At 45.4% G+C, this 14258-nt stretch overlaps 1 protein-coding gene across 2 annotated transcripts in view; it reads right to left on the bottom strand.

Moving 5' to 3' along the window:
• The window catches only part of LOC138681516 (galectin-8-like), a 52804-nt gene that overhangs the window by 16844 nt on the left and 21702 nt on the right, over positions 1 to 14258 (bottom strand). For both annotated transcript variants that reach the window (XM_069769086.1, XM_069769085.1), the window contains exons 2-5: positions 12819 to 12877; positions 6094 to 6182; positions 4261 to 4471; positions 3560 to 3679 (exon numbers count right to left, since the gene is read on the bottom strand). In XM_069769086.1, coding sequence (XP_069625187.1) covers positions 3560 to 3679; positions 4261 to 4471; positions 6094 to 6182; positions 12819 to 12857 — 459 coding nt within the window. In that variant the 5' untranslated portion in view covers positions 12858 to 12877. The remainder of the gene's footprint in view (positions 1 to 3559; positions 3680 to 4260; positions 4472 to 6093; positions 6183 to 12818; positions 12878 to 14258) is intronic.

Below are 14258 nucleotides of genomic sequence, written 5' to 3'. Positions count from 1 at the left end.
AGGTTCTCAAAACCACATTCAAGAAGTTTATTAACCCTTTACGTGCTTCACAGGAACTGAAACAATGTGGAAGGAAAAAATGAACATTTAACTTTTTTTGCAAACATCTTAATTCAGAACCATTTTTTTTATTTTCACATGTGTAAAAACAGAAATGTAACCATAAATTTTGTTATGCAATTTCTCCTGAATACGCCAATACCCCATATGTGGGGGTAAACCACTTTTTGGACGCACCGCAGAACTTAGAAGTGAAGGAGCACCGTTTGACTTTTTCAATGCAGAATTGGCTGGAATTGAGATCGGACGCCATGTCACGTTTAGAGAGCCCCTGATGTGCCTAAACAGTGGAAACTCCCCACAAGTGACACCATTTTGGAAACTAGACCTCTTAAGGAACTTATTTAGATGTGTGGTGAGCACTTTGAACCCCCATGTGCTCCACAGAAGTTTATAACGTAGAGCCGTGAAAGAAAAAAAAAAATAAATAAATAAAAATCGCATTTTTTCTACAAATATGATCTTTTTGCCCACAAATTTTTATTTTCACAAGGGTAACAGGAGAAATTAGACCACTAAAGTTGTTGTGCAATTTCTCCTGAGTACGTCGATACCCAATATGTGCGGGTAAACCACTGTTTGGGCGCACCGCAGAGCTTGGAAGAGAAAGAGTGCCGTTTTACTTTTTCAATGCAGAATTGGCTGGAATTAAGATCGGACGCCATGTCGCGTTCGGAGAGCCCCTGATGTGCCTAAACAGTAGAAATCCCCCACAAGTGACCCCATTTTGGAAACTAGACCCCCCATGGAACTTATCTAGATGTGTGGTGAGAACTTTGAATGCCCAAGTGCTTCACAGAAGTTTATAATGCAGAGTCGTGAAAATAAATTTTTTTTTTTCACAAAAAAGATATTGTAGCCCCCAAGTTTTTATTTTCACAAGGGTAACAGGAGAAATTGGACTGCAATAGTTGTTGTCCAATTTATCCCGAGTACGCTGATGCGCCATATGTGGGGGTAAACCACTGTTTGGGTGCACGGCAGAGCTCGGAAGGGAAGGAGCGCCGTTTTGGAATGCAGACTTTGATAGAATGGTCTGTGGGCATTATGTTGGGATTGCAGAGCCCCTGATGTACCTAAACAGTAGTAATCCCCCACAAGTGACCCCATTTTGGAAACTAGACCCCCCATGGAACTTATCTAGATGTGTGGTGAGAACTTTGAATGCCCAAGTGCTTCACAGAAGTTTATAATGCAGAGTCATAAAAAAAAAAATAAATAAATAAAAATTTCCACAAAAAAGATTTTGTAGCCCCCAAGTTTTTATTTTCACAAGGGTAACAAGAGAAATTGGACCCCAGAAGTTGTTGTCCAATTTATCCCGAGTACGCTGATGCCCCATATGTGGGGGTAACCCACTGTTTGGGCGCACGGCAGAGCTCAGAAGGGAGGGAGCACCATTTGACTTTTTGAGCGCAAAATTGGCTGTCGTGTTTGGAGACCCCCTGATGTACCTAAACAGTGGAAACCCCCCAATTCTAGCTCCAACCCAACTCCAACACACCCCTAACCCTAACCCCAACCTGATCCACAATCCTAATCACTAACCCTAACCATAATCACAACCCTTACCCCAAAACAACCCTAATGTCAACCATAACCCTAATCAAAACCCTAAATCCAACACACCCCTAACCCTAATCTCAACCCTAACCTCAAACCTAACCCTAATCCCAATACACCCCTAATCACAACCCTAACCTTAACCCTAATCCCAAACCTAACCCTAATCCCAAGCGTAACCCTAATGCCAACCCTAACCCTAATACCAACCCTAATCCAAACCCTAACCCTAATCCCAACTCTAACCCTAACTTTAGCCCCAACCCTAGCCCTAACTTTAGCCCCAACCCTAACCCTAAGGCTACTTTCACACTTGCGTCGTTTGGCATCTGTCGCAATCCGTCGTTTTGGACAAGAAACGGATCCTGCAAATGTGCCCGCAGGATGCGTTTTTTGCCCATAGACTTGTATTGCCGATGGATCGTGACAGATGGCCACACGTCGCGTCCGTCGTGCACTGGATCAATTGTGTTTTGGCGGACCGTCGGCACAAAAAAAGTTCAATGAAACGTTTTTTTGTACGTCGCATCCGCCATTTCTGACCGCGCATGCGTGGCCGTAACTCCGCCCCCTCCTCTCCAGGACATAGATTGGGCAGCGGATGCGTTGAAAAACTACAGCCGCTGCCCACGTTGTGCACAATTTTCACAACGTGCGTCGGTATGTCGGGCCGACGCATTGCGACGGCCCCGTACCGACGTAAGTGTGAAAGAAGCCTAACCCTAAATTTAGCCCCAACCCTAATCCTAAATTTAGCCCTAGCCCTAACTCTAGCCCTAACCCTCGCCCTAACCCTACCCCTACCCCTAATTTTAGCCCCAACTGCTGTTCTCCTGCCGGCCAGCAGATGGAGACAGATGGCGGGCGCACTGCGCATGCGCCCGCCATTTTCTTTTCCCCGGCAGCCAGGAGGAGCAGCAGGAGGACCCAGGGACACAGGTGAGTATAATAGGGTCCCCGAATCCCCCTATTTCTCTGTCCTCTGATGTGCGATCACATCAGACGACAGAGAATTACACTTTACTTTTTTTTTGTGGTCGCCGGTAAACAGTTAATTACCGGCGATCGCAAAACAGGGGTCGGTAAAACCGACCCCGATCATGTTCTTTGGGGTGTCGGCTATCCCCGGCAGCCGAGACCCCAAAGATTCCCCCGGTGCCGGCCGGCGGGCGCACTGCGCCCGCCATTTTGAAGATGGCGGCGCCCACCGGGAGCCACGAGGAGCACCGGGGGAGATAGGTGAGTATTGGGGGGCTATCTGGGACCCCTTTTCTCTGTCCTCCGATGTGCGATCACATCGGAGGACAGAGAAATTAAAAAGAGATCGCGTTGTTTTTTTTGTGATCGCCGGTAAACGGTTAATTACCGACGATCGCAAATGCGGGGTGGGTAAAAAAAAACCCCGAATCATGTTCTCTGGGGTCTCGGCTACCCCCGGCAGCCGAGACCCCGGAGAAAATCCGACTCTGGGGGGCGATATTCACTTTTTCCACAGCGCCGTTAATTAACGGCGCTGTGGTTTAAGTACCCTTAGCGGCTGCCGTTAAAAGGCGTATCGGCGGTCGCTAAGGGGTTAAAGAGGTAAAAGTCACTGAGAAAAAAAAAGGGTTTAACATCTACAAGCAGTGGGTGACCATTTTAAAACCTTGTCCAGCTGTCCTGTATTATTATTTGCTGTGAACTTTAAGGCTATGTGCACACGTTGCGGATTTGGCTGCGAATCCGCAGAGGATTTGGCCCTGCGGATCTGCTGAAGTTTTACATGCGTTATACGGTACCATGTAAACCTATGGAAAACCAAATCCGCTGTGCATTTGCTGCAGAAAATTGTTAAAAAGTGTTACTATTGCTGTTGCTTACAAGGGAAATGGCAAAACTTGTACAGTTATTTTCAGGGGTAAGGAGCTCACAGAATTGGCGATTATGAAAGACTTACTGTGTGATTGGCAAATCCAACTGTATTAATTTCAACCATTCCACTTATGCTGAGAGTATCAATTTTGTCAAGACTGACTCTGTGTTTGTAAATCAGTAAGTGCTTTCCGTTTGCAGCCACCTAAAATACACAAAAGACATAAATAAAACGTGATTAATATACGGCAAAACTTTCAAAAGGAATTGTCCTATTATTATATCTCTTACTGACTTACAAAAAGTTGTCCAGATATGTGACGACAGTCTGCAGTCACTCTATGTGACTGCAAACTTGTGAAACCTCATGGTGCAGGTTGTGAGAATTCTCCGGTGCCGGTAGTGAGACTGAGCGATCATGTGACCACAAGTATGCAATATGCATACATCCGGCCACATTCTGACTAGACGTGTGCGGCTACGCTCCATTCCCTTGTATTAAGCGAGGACGCGCACGTCTAGTTGAGATGTGGACAGAAGTATGCATATAGCATATCTGCGGTCACATGATCGCTCGGTCTCAATGTCGTCACGTGGGAATTCACCGGTCTCCTCTACAGTTGGCCCATACCTGATTTGGCAGTCCCCTAGTATCAGTCCTATGTTTTGAAGGGTTTAAGTATAATTCCTTAATATTAACATGTGAAGAGATTACACACTACTTTCAACTTACAAAAGTATAACATTAACCACGGACTGATTAAACAATACAAAATTAAAACTTACCTGGAATTTATTAGGTAACACAAAAAATACAACTTCAAATCGCTGGCCCTTCTGGAAAGGCATCTGATATGATTTTTCTTCCCAGCCCCATTTTTCATTTAGTAGAGTGTTGCAGACTATGACACCTGAACCTTTATATCGAGGATTGAAATGGAAAGCCACATCAGAACGGGGTTTAACACTGCTCCCACACTGGAAGTCTATCTGAAACCTATGGAAAAAAAAATATATTTTTAGGTGCTCATCATTGAAGTATTAACTCTTCAATGTTCATGCCTGAAAGGGCATTTTACTTTCATCCTTGTACTTTATAGCAGCCATAACTTTTTTATTTTTTTCCACAGAACAAGACGCTATGAGGGAGCAGAGGAAGGTAAGTGTAATGGTTTGGATTTTTTATCGTTTTTCTGATGGGGCCATTTACACCAGGATGGGGATGGGAGCCAATCCTACCCGGATAAGGATGGGGCCATGTATACCAGGACGGGGATGGGGCCCTGCATACCAGGATGGGGATGGAGCTATGCATACCAGGACGAATATGGGGACCCTGCATACCAGGATAGGGATGAAGGGGACCATGCATACTAGGGTAGGGATGAGGGATGGGGATGAGAAGGTCATGCACACTAATACCAGGATGGGGGTCATGCATGCCAGGATAGGGATGAGGGTGCCATGCATACTAGGGTAGGGATGAGGGGGCCAGGCATACCAGGATGGTGATAAGGGGGCCATGTACACCAGGATGGGGATGATAGGGGCTATGTATACCAGGATAAGGATGAGGTGGCCATGCACACCAGGATGGGGATGAGGGGGCCATGCATACCAGGGTGGGGGGTCATGCACACCAGGATGAGATGGACCATGCATACAAGGATGGGGATGAGGGGACCATATATACCAGTTTAGGGTATAATAAGTACAGAATTGACCACATTTTTTGCGTCAATTTTTTTTCTAATTTCCTCCTCTAAAACCTAGGTGCATCTTATGGTCCGGTATGTCTTATAGTCCAAAAAATATGGTAAGCTCGGTAAATTTAATACAACTGGATGGTTTACACTACTGGCTCATCTAACCTGAAATAAATTAACTGTATGTTGGAGAATTTGTAAAATACTGTATGTAATTTGAAAAGGAACGTATACATTTATAAATGTATATTGAGACACTGATGATTAAAAGCTGCCTAGCATAATGGCCGCTTTGTGTCACATTTAAGTCAGAAATTGATTAGACAGATGGGCAGATGTATTCGCACTAGTGATGAGTAAAAGTGCTCGGACAAGTCTTATACGAGCATGCACGTGTGCTAACCGACTGACTTTGGCGTGCTCGAATAATATGTTAGATCCCCCGCATATGCATGTCTCGCGGCTGTTCGACAGTTGCAACACATGAAGGGATTGCCTAACAAAGAGGCAATATCAGCATGTGTTGCGGCAGTTCAACAGCCATAAAACATACAGGAGAGCGGACTCAAACATATTTTTCGAGCATGCCAAAGTCAGTTGGTTAGCACACACGCATGCCCAAGCATCCCTTGTCCGAGCACTTTCACTCATCACTAATGTCCACACCATCTCCAATCTAACCTACTGCAGGGACATAAACAACCAAGGAGGTTCTCATGATTGGTGGTCCACGAAAATTCACCTATTGGGCGTTTATGTGGTGATGCCATAAATGTATTTTGCATGCAAATTTCATATATGCTTTTATATCTATACAGACAGTATCCTTCAGGTTGAGGGATCTTTTCTTAGCAATTGGTGAGAACGTTAATTGAATTTTCAAATGAAAAGATAAAATGAGCTCTACAAATACCTGTCTGCATTGTGAGCAACTACCCCATGGACCACTACCATGGTTCCTGGTTCCAAATTTGAAAATATTGTGCCAACATATGGGACGATCTGTAAAAAATATTATACATTATTAAATAAAAACGTTACTGTCAAACTTCTTTTCTCTACTACTTTCCAGTGTAATATTTATAGGAATGTTATTTCAATGAAAATGTAATAGATATCTGTTGCGCAAAAACATTTAAAAATGTTTTTAGAGATGTAATATAGTGCAATCAGTGGGAGTGTTATCCATAGAGTGAGAATGGCCAGCAACATTTACATAGCACATGGACCTCTCACTGCTATGGTCCATGATGCGTCTACAAGGAAATTAAGAAAATAAGGAGTTGTATATGCAGACTATACAGTCTAAATTTTCTCTTTTTTGGTAACAAAATGCCAAAGATAGACCACAAATGTTGCATATCAGAAAACATTATAAATTGTAGATTCAGAGTGAAGACAGCAAAACCAAGATGGAACACAAATGGAGACAAAAGTAAGGAAACCAGAACATGTGTTCAACCTCAGATTCCTCAAGTTACCCCTCTTTTACTCCAATGACAGCTTTATGCCAACTTGTGATTCTGTCAAGCAGCTTCATCAGGTAGACACATGGAATGGCTTTCCAGCAGTCTTGAGGGAGTTCCCAGCTGAGCACTTGTTGGCTGTTTTGTGTTCTCACTCTGCTTCCAACTCACCCAAACTATCTCAACAGAGTTGAGGTCAGGTGATTGTGGAGGTCATGTCATCTGACCCAGTACTCTACCCAGGGCCGGCGTCAGCACCCGGCGAACCCTGGCAAGTGCCGGGGCCCTGGCGAGACAGGGGGGCCCATTCAAGGCCGGTGTTAAGGGCAGGCAGCTGCCAGTGCCTAGGACCACCGCCTTCCCCAGGGGCCCTCAGCTAGCGGCACATCACGGAGCTGATTCGGCAGGGGAGGGGGAGCGGCCGGGGGCTGTCTAATTATACTCACCTACTCCTGGCGGCTGGCGTGGTCCCTGCAGGTCCCTGGCTCCCCAACTTCCTCCTGTACTGAGCGGTCACATGGTACCGCTCATTACAGTAATGAATATGCGGCTCCACCTCCCATAAGGGTGGAGCCACATATTCATTACTGTAATGAGCGGTAATGGTGACCGCTCAATACAGGAAGAAGCTGCTGGCGCCGGGAAGCAGGGACTGCACAGCGCCAGGAGCAGGTGAGTATAACGGGGAGGGGAGCGCAGCGCTGCACGATATTCACGTGCTCCTCGTTCTAGCCGCCGCTCCATCTTCCACGTCCTCTGCAGTGACGCTGAGGTGAGAGGGCGTGGTGACGTGGTTAGTGCGCACCCTCTGCCTGAGCGTCAGTGCAGAAGACGCTGAAGAAGATGGAGCGGCGGCTGGAACGAGGACAGGTGAATATTGAAAGTGCTGGGGGCCTGAGCGACGGAGAGGTGAGTATGTGATTTTTTTTTTTTTATTGCAGCAACAGCAAATGGGGCAAGTGTCTGTATGGAGCATCTATGGGGCCATAACGTTTGTGCAGCACTATATGGGGTAAGTGTCTGTATAGGGCGATAAAGTTTGTGCAGCACTATATGAGGCAAGTGTCTCTATATACTACATGGCTGTTCTATATACTACGTGGGCCGTGTTATAAACTACGTGGGCTGTTATATGCTACGTGGGCTGTGCTATATACTAGATGGCTGTTCTATAAACTAGGTGGGCCATGTTATATACTACGTGGCTCTGCTATATACTATATGGGCTGTGCTATATACTATGTGGCTGTGTTATATGCTACGTGGGCTGTTATATACTACATGGCTGTGTTATATGCTACGTGGCTGTGCTATTTACTACGTGGGCTGTGTTATATACTACATGGCTGTGTTTATATGCGATCATGAATCGTGGTAGGTGTTAAAGGGGGGGCCCACTGAGACTCTTTCGCCCGGGGCCCTCAAAAACCTGGAGCCGGACCTGACTCTACCCCTCTCCCTTCTTATTCACATGGTCCTTATGGAAGTGTGTTTTGGGTTATTGCCCTATTGCAATACAAATCATGATCACACCAACTGCAAACCAGATGGCATGGCATATCAATAGAAAATGCCGTCGAAGCCATGATGGATAAGTCTGCCTTGAAACTGGAATAAATCAACAACAGTGTCACCAGTAAAGCACCATCACACCTCCTCCATGCTCCACACCACACATATAAAAAGCATCAGCTAAAGTCTTCTGCCAAAGACATGGTGATTGGCACCAAAAATATTTCATTTTGACTTTTCTGACCACAGTACAGAGTTCCCCTGAAAATATGTTCATTCCTTGAATTGCTCAACCGAAATAAGTCTCTTTTTCTTGTGTAGTCTGTAATAATTACTTCTTTTCAGCAATTTGATCATGAAGTCCAGCTTCTCGGAGTCTCCTCTAGAAAATTGATGTCTACTACTCTATTTATGAGGGCTGTTATCTGAGGTGCTGTCATTTTTCCTTTTATGAGGCTGGAAATGCTAATGAACTTATCCTCTGCTGCAGAGCTCATTCTTGGTGTTCCTTTCCTGGGAAGCCAGTTTCATCATTGTGAATGATGGTTTTCATGACTGCACTTGAGCATAACTTCAAGATCCTTGCAATTTTTCAAACTGACTGACTTCCAGGGCTGATATATAGCATTCTATAATGGGGTATATCTGCCCCAACCTGACCTGAAAGAGAAGAAAAATAACTTTTATTATACTTATCTGCGGGGCAGGTAGTTCAAGCGGTGTCAATGTTCTTGATCCGGCGCTTACCCCCGTCTTACGGTCGCTGTACTCCTTCTTACTTTGTGTGGATGACATATCCCCTCACCATTCACACAGTCTCCTCAGCATCACGCTCCTGTGCAGGCATAATTCTCTGTCCTGTTGAGGGCAGTGCAAAGCACTGCAGTGCGTAGGCGCCGGGAAAGGTCAAATAGCCCTGCCGCATGACCATTGCAGTACTTTGCTATGTCCTCAACAGAGCAAAGAAGTATGCCTGTGCAGGAGCGCAATGTCGAGGAGACTGTATGGATGACGTAGGGACTCCTAATCCACATGAAGCATGAAGGAGGACGGCGATCGTAAGAATATGGGAGGTGCAGGACCAAGAAGAGCAACATACCTTGTACCGGACCGCCACGCAGGTGAGTATAATAAAAGTTATTTTTCTTCTCTTGCAGGTCGGGTTGGGGGCTTATATCAGCCCTGAAAGGTGATGGCCATATCTCATATCGGCCAAACCTGGTGACAAGTTCGCTTTAAAGCAATGAATGACTGCGGTTTGTGGTTAGTAGTTGACTGTTCTTGCTATATTCTAGCTTAGAACGGTGTTGGAATAGGGCTCAGCATTCTTACTTTGCAGCATTGTTTCTACACTTTCCCAAAACTTCTGCACTTTACAAAATATTATTTTCCAGGTCAATACAGTGATTCCAAACTAGTCTACTTTTTTATACAGATCAGGGTTGTAACCCGATATTTACCCTGGTTACAAGTGAACACATCGCTGGATCGGCGTGTGTGACGCCGATCCAGCAATGACAGCGGGTGATCAGCGACCAAAAAATGGTCCTGATCATTCCCCAATGACCAACGATCTCCCAGCAGGGGCCTGATCGTTGGTCGCTGTCACACATGAGATCGTTAGCGGGATCGTTGCTACGTCACCAAAAGCGTGACGTTGCAACGATATCGTTAACGATATCGTTATGTGTGACTCCAGCTTAAGGGTTAAGCTACAGATAAATAGTCTTAGGAACGGTGCCTGGCTGACAACTTTCATCCATGCAGGTGTGCCGGTGTGTCTACAGTCATCTCTCAAAGCACTGTGAGCAGCGGCTGTCAGCACGCCTTGAGGCTCGGCAGCCGCCCTGCAGTTCGCAATTTACTTTATCTCAGAGCCGACACACCTTACTGACTGAAGAATGGAGGAATAAAGTTCATTTTCTCCTGGGAGCCACACTTTAAAGAGGTGGTTCACTACAATGTACAGTTGACACCAGAAGTTTACATACACTATATAAAAAGACACATATGCATGTTTTTCTCAATATTTAACATGAAATCAGAATAAACCTTCCACAAACTTCTCACAATAGTTGGTCAGAATTTGTGCCCATTCCTCCTAATAAAACTGGTGTAACTGATCCAGATTTGTAGGTCGCTTTGCTCGCCCCTGCCTTTTCAGCTTTGCCCATACATTTTCAATAGTATTGAGATCAGGGCTTTGTAATGGCAGCTCCAAAACATTGACTTTGTTATCCTTAAGCCACTTTACCACATTGACAGCATGCTTTGGGTCATTGTCCATTTGGAAGACCTATTTCCGCCCAAGCTTTATTTTACTGGCTGATGTCTTGAGATGTTGCTTCAGTATTGCCACATAATCTTCTTTTCTCGTGATGCATCTATTTTGTGAAGTGCACCAGTCCTTCCTGCAGCAAAACAACCCCACAACAAGATGCTGCCTCCTGCGTGTTTCACAGTTGGGATGGTGTTCTTAGGCTTCCAAGCTTCTCCCTTTTTGCTTCAAAAGTAACGATGGTCGCTATGCCCAAAAAGTTCCATTTTAGTTTCATCAGACCACAGGACATGTCTCCAAAAATTAAGGTCTTTGTTTCTGTGTGCATTTGCAAACATTAATCTGACTTTTTTATGTTTCTTTTGGAGTTATGGCTTTTTCCTGGCAGAGTGGTCTTTCAGCCCATATTGATACAGTTCTTGTTTCACTGTGGATATTGACACATTCTTAGCAGCTTCCGCCATGATCTTCACAAGGTGTTTTGCTTTGGTCCTTGGGTTGAAATGCACATGTCGGACAAAAGCATGTTTATCTCTGGGACACAGAACCCATCTGCTTCCTGAGTGGTATGATGGCTGGACATTCCCATCTTGCTTGTACTTGCGTATAATTGTTTGTACAGATGAACGAGGCACCTTCAGGTATCTTAAAATTGGATGCAAGGATGAGCTAGACTTGTGCAAGTCCACAATTCTCTTCCTGACATCTTGGCTATACACAAAGAAGCAGTGTATTTCAGGTGTCCATTAAAATACATCCATGGGTGTGTCTCTAATTAACTCACATGTTGCCAAAAAAGCTTCCAAACACATGACATCATCATATGGGCAGTCCAGAATTATTTAAAGGCATAGTAATGTTAGTGTATGTAAGGCTAGTTTCAAACTAGCGTTTTGGGAGCTGCGGAGGGCTGCGGACTTCCTCCGTGAAGCCCCGCCCTCGGCCCCTAGACCCGCCTTCTTCTGCATGCGGCCGGCCTGCGTATTTATCTTTAACATTAGGTACGCAGGTCGTGCCGCTGTATGTGGATGCTTCCGCATGCGTCGTTTTGACGATGCGGAGAAAAAAAAAATTGCTACAAGCTGCGTTCTACGCTGGTCGCCGCATCGTCAAAACGACGCATGTGGAAGCATCCGTATACAGCGGCACAACCTGCGTACCTAATGTTAAAGATAGGTACGCTGGCCGCATGCATAGGTAGGCGGAGCTAGTGGTGGAGGTGTGGCCGAGGGCAGGGCTTTACGGAGGAAGTCCGCAGCCCTCCGCAACGCTAATGTGAAACCGGCCTAAACGTTTGACTTTGCAGTAAGTAATAAAAATGCCTTAAAAAACATTCTCTCTCTCTCATTATTCTCGCATTTGGCAAATGTTAATAATTATAGTAATTCTAATTGACCTAAAACCGGAAATGTTTATTCTGATTTCATGTCAGATATTGAGAAAAACATGTATATGTGTCTTTTTATATAGTGTATGTAAACTTATGGTTTCAACTGTATATTGTGCACATCGATGTAAACCTTTCAAACAAGTCTTTTTGCAAAAATCTTATGTTGACATATTTGCCCGAGCGGCACTCAGCCTCTCGCTCAGTCCTGATCACGCTACCCCCTGCTGCAGCTGGCATCCAGTGATGTAATGTCAACTTCCGGACTCTGGTAGTTGACCTTGCATCACCGCGGCATGACCCTGTCTCATGCACTCTCCTGATTGACTGGGCTGTGGCTGGTGTTTCACTGCACGTCACAGCCCAGTGCTGGATACTGTGCTGGACTTGCGGTGAAACACTGCCCACAGCCCAGTCATTCAGGGGGAATTGTGGGAGTCTGCATGAGGCTAGGTCACGCCTCAATGATGTAAGGTCAACTACTAGAGTCTGCAAGTTGACATGACATCACCGGATTTCAGTGGTGGCTGCAGCAGGGACTAAGCGAGCAGCGATAGTGCTGGTCAGAGGCAAAAGTGTCAACACAAGGTATTTGCAAAACGACTTATCTGAAAGGTTTAATTCGATGTGCGCATTATACATTGTAGTGTACCACCTCTTTAAGTCTGGGCACTTTTGGAACACTATGTACCTACAGATTAGCCTTATAACTGCAGGTAAATAGCCCTATACAGCGTGATAGATTCCATTTAAGCCCTATGTGGGTAACAAATGAAAGGGTCAACCCCAACCATATATGCCAAGTGATTATATATTTCCTATGCGGCAGTCAGTTCAGAGGAATTGGATATGGTTAGATACCACTTCCCTAGCAATAAAATCTGATCACTAAGGTTTTTGAAAGCAAGACACAAGATGATCAGCCTCCTAAAGTTCAGCAAGGATTATTACAATGACATTTCCCGTTAAACTTAATATTAAAAGCTGTTATTTACCGGATCAAAGATGGCTTGATGAAGTCTATTACCAGACATGTCTTCCTTATTAATAAGAACTAAAAAAGGGAAAAAAAATAACGATATATTTGAAACAATATAACATATTTTAACAATTAATCACCAATTCTTTTTCATTCCTTCTCCATCTCTTGGGTAAGGGTTAGCAATTAAAGAAGCACTCCTCCCTTAAAAGTTTGTATCCTCTTAAAGGGAACCTGTCACCCCCAAAATCGAAGGTGAGCTAAGCCCATTGGCATCAGGGGCTTATCTACAGCATTCTGGAATGCTGTAGATAAGCCCCCCGATGTATCCTGAAAGAGGAGAAAAAGAGGTTAGATTATACTCACCCAGGAGCGGTCCTGGTACGATGGGTGTCGCGGTCTGGTCCGGGGCCTCCCATCTTCTTACGATGACGTCCCCTTCTTGTATTCATGCTGCGGCTCCGGCATACTTTGTCTGCCCTGTTGAGGGCAGAACAAAGTACTGCAGTGCGCAGGCGCTGGGCCTCTCTGACTTTTCCTGTCGCCGCAGCGTGAAGACAAGAAGAGGACGTCATCGCAAGAAGATGGGAGGCCCCGCGCTGGACCGCAACACCCATCGGACCGGAGCGCAGTGGGACCGCCCCTGGGTGAGTATAATCTAATCTCTTTTTCTCATCTTTCAGAATACATCTGGGGCTTATCTACAGCATTTCAGAATGCTGTAGATAAGCCCCTGATGCTGGTGGGCTTAGCTCATCTTTGATTTTGGGGGTAACAGGTTCCCTTTAATATATTGCAGTCATCATATTATACAGCACTGTGCACTTACAATTACTCATTTTGCCTTTCTACACAGTTAATTATACCCTTTTCTCTGCTCTATCTAGAAGTCTCTTGTCCCTGCATTTATCATTCCCCTCTTCAACTCCTGACCCAGCTGCTCCGCTCCTCCCCTGCCAAGGACTTATGCAGTGACTCATGAATCATGCAGGGAAAATTTGCTTCCTGTTTCTACATAGCGCTTAGAAGGATTCAGTCAGTTATTAAACACATGATGTCATAGACCTAATGGAAAAGAGAAGAATTAACTGGGTACAAGGGCAAAATGAGTAGTTGTTAAAGGGAACCTGTCACCCCCAAAATCGCGGGTGAGGTAAGCCCACCGGCACTAGGGGCTTACTAGATAAGCCCCCGATGTATCCTGAAAGATGAGAAAAAGACGTTAGATTATACTCACCCGGGGCGGTCCCGCTCTTGGTCCGCTCCGGCGCCTCCCATCTTCATTAGATGACGTCCTCTTCTGGTCTTCACGCTCAGGCTCCGGCGCAGGCGTACTTTGCCTCTCCTGTTGAGGGCAGAGCAAAGTACTGCAGTGCGCAGGCGCTGGGCCTCTCTGACCTTTCCCGGCGCCTGCACACTGCAGTACTTTGCTCTGCCCGCAACAGGGCAGACAAAG

Source organism: Ranitomeya imitator, chromosome 5 (assembly GCF_032444005.1).
Source record: "Ranitomeya imitator isolate aRanImi1 chromosome 5, aRanImi1.pri, whole genome shotgun sequence".
NCBI classification, from domain to species: Eukaryota; Metazoa; Chordata; class Amphibia; order Anura; family Dendrobatidae; genus Ranitomeya; species Ranitomeya imitator.
The sequence above is the reverse complement of the archived record's forward strand: the minus strand, read 5'-3'. Positions and strand labels throughout refer to the sequence as shown.